The sequence below is a fragment of the Etheostoma spectabile genome, chromosome 12, assembly GCF_008692095.1.
Source record: "Etheostoma spectabile isolate EspeVRDwgs_2016 chromosome 12, UIUC_Espe_1.0, whole genome shotgun sequence".
Lineage (NCBI taxonomy): Eukaryota > Metazoa > Chordata > Actinopteri > Perciformes > Percidae > Etheostoma > Etheostoma spectabile.
The window spans coordinates 1,442,893-1,450,006 of NC_045744.1; the positions used below are offsets into that span (position 1 = coordinate 1,442,893).

Consider the following 7,114-nt stretch of genomic DNA (forward strand, 5'->3'; position numbering starts at 1 on the left):
GTTAGCATCAAACACCACAAAGGCTGTCAGTGGAATGGTGTTTAGAGCTAACGTTAGCAACCAAACAATCATAGATAGCTAAAACATTTTTGAAAGGATTTCCATCTTCTGTTATTGTTTGTAAGCATGGGCAACTCGCATCTGCACTCGGCTCACATCGGGGAGGAACAGAGGGCATCATTTAAAATAGTTCTAGTTTTGAGAAGAATTGGGGAGTCTCCTACAACACGCCGCCCGTGACTGATGAGGAATATGAGGACCCGTCCTTTTTCTAGCCAAAAACATCTCAGGCCCTACATGATGTATTACATCATTTTTGTTTTTGAAGTATGATCCGATTCTTTCCACTCGGTCTGTGAATGTCTCATGCTTTGCTCAGAAATGGGAGGCATTCTGTGTATGTTGCATTTCAACTAAATGAACAAGCAATTCCCCCATTCCTGGCACATCAAACACAAGTGTAGGGACTGTTTTTGTTGAGAATTGGCACAGACAAAGAAGCATGCAGAATGGGAACAATGATGTAACAGGCTTAAAAAACATGCAGGGTTCAGCATACTGATGTGAGCAGCAAAGAGTGTCTGGGGGGTGGGAATACAGAACAAAAAGCCATGCTGGGGAAAACACTTTGGGGACACCTTCTCTCTGGATAGGCTGTGGCTGACAGCTGGCCCAGGTGGCGCACACCTCTGCCAACAGGATACCAGGTGTCGGTGCTAGGTCTCGGGGCCGGAGAGCTTGTTGCTAAGCAGCCGCTGGTCTCTGTGTGCTGTCAAATGCCACGGCAAAGAGCCTGACAGGGCTGCACCATATGCCTGTTGAAGTCATCACCCAAATGTGTTGCCTCTCCTGGGGCGAGAATCAAGCCAGAACATAAAGCATCGAAACACCCAGCTGCTCCTTATTCCATATTCCATCCCGGCTGTAGCTATTTCCACTTGTTCCTCTATTATAGTTTATTTTCTCCTCACTCTCACATCTCTGCTTGGTCATAATACCCTAACCATACCATAAAAAGCTCTGTGCGGGATATCTGCCAGGAGATATTCTGTTATGTTCTCAGTCAAAGATGTTATCTTTCATTCCACCTTTCTGTTTGCTGCTGTTGGAGCAGACGTTCGCAGGGATTAACGGTGTCTCCCAAGAGGCTGTTTGGCTCGTCTGTGTTGTTTTGAGTACCGACTTAAAGCCCACAGCTTTGAGCGCAGATTAAACTCCCGCATTGTTTATGGGCTTGAATCAGACACCGGTAGCGTCGCAAATCCCGGGGAATATCAAAATCAATCAACGCATCCCATTCTGCACAGGAAATTGCTTGGGTATGTCTTAATCAAGCTAATAGGAGTTTTAAAGATCCTCCTCCCTGTTTTAATGCCAGGAACACCACAGGCATTTACCGGTGACTATAACAGCGCACCTCGTCTGCCTGTGGGAAGTTGATTGGCTCATCAATGTAGGGGATTAAGTAGAGGATGTGAAACAGAATAGCTAAGTGTTCTGCTGTTCTTTGCCACAGCTCAGTCAGACAGGCGGCAAGGATTAGGGCCTCGTCTCTGATACAGCAGAGATGCTCAATATTGTTCTTATATGAACTTTGTGTTATAATCACATACACACACACACACATACATACACACATTTTTAACCAATAAGTTGCTTTGCTCCGCAATATACAGTTAACTCCTTTGATTATCTTCTAGAAATCTACTTGGGCTCTCTGCTGACAGGATGCGGTTTCTCTTCATTTCCTGTATTTAACTTTCCTAATAACTGGAAATGGTTTGTTTATAGGATTAGACACGGGATGAGATACAGGCCTGTGTGTTCCTGATGTTTAATAATGATACAATCTTAACCCTACTATTGTCCTCGGGTCTTATTTGACCCAAAACTCTTCCTCTGGTCTTAACTGTTAGTCAACATAATTCACAAGTTCTGCTTTTTAATAGAAACATTTGTTCTAAAATAATATAAATGAGGTTTATTGATAATGAATTTGAAAAAAAAGATAATTGCGAAACTAGTGGTGATAAATGGGTGTAAGTGGTCTATATACTGGGGGTAGTGGGGGAAAAACCATCAAGAAACGTCCTGCTACACCTTAAGACTCGACGGGGGCCGACAACTTTGAAGAAAACGGCATAAATGTTTTTTCAAAAAGCGACAGGAACTTCAAGAAGTGCCAAAAGTTTCTGAAAAACCGAGACAAAAACGCCAGAAGAGTTCATTGTCTGTTTTGACCTGGGAGGACTACAAGTCCCTGGTCAACGGGAGGACAACAAGAGGGTTTAAGGGGCTGCAGGCAAAACTTGCAAATGTAAACTAACAAAAGGACATCCGCCCACATAAGGTTAGACCAATAAGATCATGTAAAGATGGTGTATAATGCTGTATAATGCTTTATAATGCTGTGTACTGGAAGTACCAGGTCACACCAGAAAGTAGAGTGAGAATCATTTTAGGTGGCACTGGTAACCTGGTGGAGCAGAGAGGAAAGCCATTGAAGAAAGGTTGCGCAGCAGCTTATAGGATAAACTTTCTTGCATTTTGGACTCTACTATTTATTTCTACCATTTATCCATTACTTTTAGCTTTTTATTTCTTCCATTTATCCATTATTTTAAGCTACCTGTTCAAACTTCTGTGCTCGATTGCTAACTCATTTTCACTCACTTTAACACAACTGCAACATAACGTGTCCAGGTGTTAATGTTGAAAACATATTTGAATGAAATCACAATTTCCATTTTTTTCCCAAAAAGTTGAGCTAGTCTACTGGGGCTGGGTATTGTTAAAAAATGGAAAAAAGCAATACTTTTTTCGATACCAGTCTAAAAAAAAAAAAAAAAAAATCATGACAACAACATTACATATTACGGCACAAATCTTTTGCCCTCTCTGTGTAACGTATAGTTTTTCCGGTGTGTCTATAAGACCTGAAACGTCAGACAGCCAATCACAAACATTAGATCTTGGTAGAAGCATGCTGCATGCTGATTGGCTCCCTGACTGATGAGAGTTCCTCCTTGGGTGTTGGATTTGGGTTTTGAATTACGAGGCATGTTTTGACACTTAAGAAGCAATTCTGTCGGTGCTTAACAATTATTGAATTCAGTACCCGACCCTATAGTCTACAATCTTTTCACGTTCCCCCTGGCAACAGCAGAAGTTCCCCCTGGGGTACACATACCCCGGGTTGGGAAACACTGGTCTACTTGATCATAAGCAGCTGAATATGAACATATCCGCGGTAGCTTGAGCTGCAGGGCTGCACAGGGAATAGAGCGTCAGCATGGGCCTGAAGACAAACACAGATTCCATCATAACACCCTCCCCTCCCCTCCCCCTCCCCTCCCCTCCTCCCCTCCCCTCCCCTCTCCTCACATGTCCTGAGGGACTCGGCTTCAGTATAACGTCCCGGGACGTTCCCATCGGCGGCTCGGCCCCCATCTACGTCAAGAACATTTTGCCTCGGGGAGCTGCCATCCAAGATGGCCGCCTCAAGGCAGGAGACAGGTTGCTGGAGGTGAGAAAGTGAAAGTTGGATATTCTTTGTTAGGAATAACCCCCTTGAGATCTCGTTTTATGGGGGGGGGGCGGTACCTAGACCTACTCTATCTGTAAAGTGTCTTATGATAACTCTTGTTATGATTCGATAATATAAATAAAATTGAATTGTTGGATGGAACACAACCAAGACAATAAATTGTGTCACAGTGTGAAGACCCCGCAAGTACTAACACTTTAAATCCGATAGATGTGCGTTGTGTAACCAAAACCAAATGGATCATCCTGGCATGAAATCAGAGAACATATGTCCACACTCTGTCTTATGCAGCGAGCTGGAATAGCTTTTGAAGATGTGTTATCTCACGTTGGAAACCGTCTGCATAGAGAATCGCTCGGCATCACTGAGTCTCGGGGTTCTTGCACACACGCTTAAATCCTCTCATTGTTTATTCTTTTCTCATTTTAAAGCTATAGTGCATGGTTTCTGTTTCCCCCATTCATGTGTCCCCCCCGACAAAACTGTTGGTGCGTTCACATGATACAAGCCTTCCGTGATCGCGCACCACTGCACCCCCCTCCATGCAGTTGCTAGTAGCCAAGAAGGACAGGGAGGATTAAAAAAACATAATGGACTCTTCAGAAGAGGTCATTATCTTATCTTAATTAGCTTTGTCGCAACTCAGACTTTTATTAACATCAAATATTACGCATTAAAGCTTTAAACTTATTTCCTCCCAGCGATGGAATGACTATAACGTTGTCCCAAATATGTGAGGAAATATGTGCCAGCTTTCTCTCCGTTTAAAACATGATATATGAACAATTTGAATATTTCACCTCAGGCTAAGAAATGAATCCATGCAGCCACTTAAACAGTAAACCCAGACACTGTGTTCTTTTTCTTTTTTTTTTTAAACCATTAAGTTGCCGTATCTCATAATAAAGCCTTGTACTTTGATTATTCACTATTTATTTACTTGGGCTCTCTGCTGACAGGATGCACGGTTTCTCTTCATTTCCTGTCTTTAACTTGCTTAATAACTGGAAGGTTATTAAGTTATTAAGGTTTCTAGGACTAGAGATGGGACGAGATCCAGGCCTGTGTGTTCCTAACTCTACCTCCCCATACAATCTTAACAGGCTGCAGGCTAACTTGTTTCCTGTTTGGGTCTTTTCTTTTGTGTGTGTGGATGTTTTGAGAATCTCTTTCTTTTGGATAAAGACACAAGCCAAAAATACATAATCATCAAAAACTCCTTTAAAAATGAAACGGCTATAACAGATCAGAGAATAAATATAAGGACGCGTGGATCTCTGTAACAGAGCTGGAACAATTCCACATGTTGGTGTACAATAAATTGTCTATAAATGATTGCAATTAACAAGCTATATTTGTCTCTTGAAGTCAAATTTAAAAACATTTATTCATTTATTACTTCTTTTTGAATGTTTCCCAGGGTACATCCTTTGGTCACAGCCCTGTCATGTGACCCAGATAAATACACAGCTTATGAAGAAAACCACGCCTCTTTATTCTCATAAAAACATTTGTTGATATAAACATATATAAGGTCAACATTCACTTATATAATTACAATTTTGCATATCTAAACAAAACCAACAATTACCAGTAATAAGCCTCAAGGACTGAGCTAATGTTAGCAATTCATTTCAGTTTAACAAAGAAACCGTGATTATGTAAAAAATGGACATCAGATTATTACAATGATGTAATACTTGGTCCAGGACTAATTCAGCTGCGGTGTGTTGTGTTCAGGTGAACGGAGTGGACCTGAATGGGCGCACCCAGGAGGAGGTGGTGTCACTGCTCAGGGCCACGCCCATGGGCGGTGCCGTGGGGCTGCTGGTTCTACGCCAGGAGGACACGTTCCTCCTCCGAGACTCGGTACGTTGGCTCCGTCAGAACATCCCTTCAGTTCAACAACATTATCGCATATGGTCCTCATGGTTGTGCAGCCCTAATATAGACCATGGGTGTGTGCTCTTACTGTACGTGCAAAAGTGTCAGTGTGTTTTATCTTTTATTTTTATTATTTTTTGCTGTCACGAGTGTCGTTAATCCCCGCAGTGAGTGGCGTGTTGTCTCCTCATTTTGCAGCTAACACAACACGCTAGCCGAGCATGCAGATTGATGGTCCCGCTCCACCGCTGCACTCCTCTCTATTACCCAGCTGCCTCCAGCCTCAGAGGAAACCTGTAGCGCTCAATCTTTTCTCCGTCTCTCCTTTCACCCTCTCCTTCCCTCTCGCTTTCACTCCATCTCTGTCCGTCTTCATCCGTCACCCTCCCCTCCCATCCTCATTCTCCAGTTCCCTTTCTCCCTCTCGCTTTGTTTGCCTACCTTCTCCGTGTCTGCGTTTCCATCTCGCTGGGTTTTTTCTCCCGAGCTGATTTGTTAGAGTGATGGATGTGGGGATGGACAGACAGACGGAGGGCAGGTAGAAGGCACAGAGTGAAAAACACACTTAGCTTGAATATCAATCAGGCCAAATCAAAACATTACATTGTACAAACAGGTGTGTGTGTGTGTGTGTGTGTGTGTGTGTGCGTGTGCGTGTGTGCGCGTGCGCTACTGCTGTCACTCAGTGTGGACAGATCCCACTCACAGCTTGCTCAGTATTTCATGCTAACCTCTGCTAATTTGGTTGGTACATTGTTCCCTCGCCTTAAGGTTGTGTTTTTCCAAGACGCCAGACGTCACACTTAATCATCTCTGCAGAGAAGCAGGATTGATTTGCGGCACATCTGGACTCACCTCAAAGACGTTTGTTAAGGAAGTGATGTCATAAAGGCTGAGACCGAATCAAGGCGGCAGGAAAACGGAGGTTTTGAGTGTAGTTTGTTTTCTCAGTGTTAGCGAGCTTTAACTCTTGTGTTGTTAGGGTTTCAGTGTTTTTAATATCCAAAAAATGGGTTTAATACAACTAGAGCCCGGCCGATATCCTCGGCTGATATTAGGCATTTTCTAAACTATCGGTATCAGCATTTATAATGGCCGATAAATTAATATTTAAAAAATAAATACACATTACACAGAGTAATGGATGTACGTGATATGGAAGCCATACAACATTCTTCGCGGGTAAAATGAATGATTACCTCCATTGACTTTTGGGTGTTTAATTAAATTTTATAGCATTTAAAAAAAATTAAATGTGGTATGACATGAACTGTGATTGACTCAACATCTTTTGATTTGGACTATTAGTCAAAATAATTCATAATTTGTTTAGTTTTTTAACTCAAAATTAGATATAATGTCATTTAGATTAGGTTTGTCCTTTTTAAAAAGGATCAAAAGTATAGAAACTGTCCCTATCAGCAGTCTCCGGGGTCACTAGAGGCTCACGCAATCATTCGCTTGCAAGTTGTGTCAATCAACTAACTTTTTGGTGACAGTTATCCCAGCATGCCATGCAGAGGAGACTACTGGCTGGCCGGCGCCGCGGGCCGGGCTAGATGAGAGGAGCTGCCGCGCTGGTTGATACTCATCTGGAGATCAGAGCGGGGCTTTGAGTCTGGCTGACTCCACGTAGCTGCTAGTTAGATGGCAGGATTTATTTGATCTGTGGGTGTCAGGTGG

The 7,114-nt window shown here is 42.8% G+C and overlaps 1 protein-coding gene across 9 annotated transcripts in view; it reads left to right on the forward strand.

The window, feature by feature from the left end:
* The window catches only part of pard3ab (par-3 family cell polarity regulator alpha, b), a 351,497-nt gene that overhangs the window by 212,540 nt on the left and 131,843 nt on the right, over positions 1 to 7,114 (forward strand). For all 9 annotated transcript variants that reach the window (XM_032532544.1, XM_032532550.1, XM_032532546.1 and 6 more), the window contains 2 exons: positions 3,387 to 3,526; positions 5,288 to 5,416. In XM_032532544.1, coding sequence (XP_032388435.1) covers positions 3,387 to 3,526; positions 5,288 to 5,416 — 269 coding nt within the window. The remainder of the gene's footprint in view (positions 1 to 3,386; positions 3,527 to 5,287; positions 5,417 to 7,114) is intronic.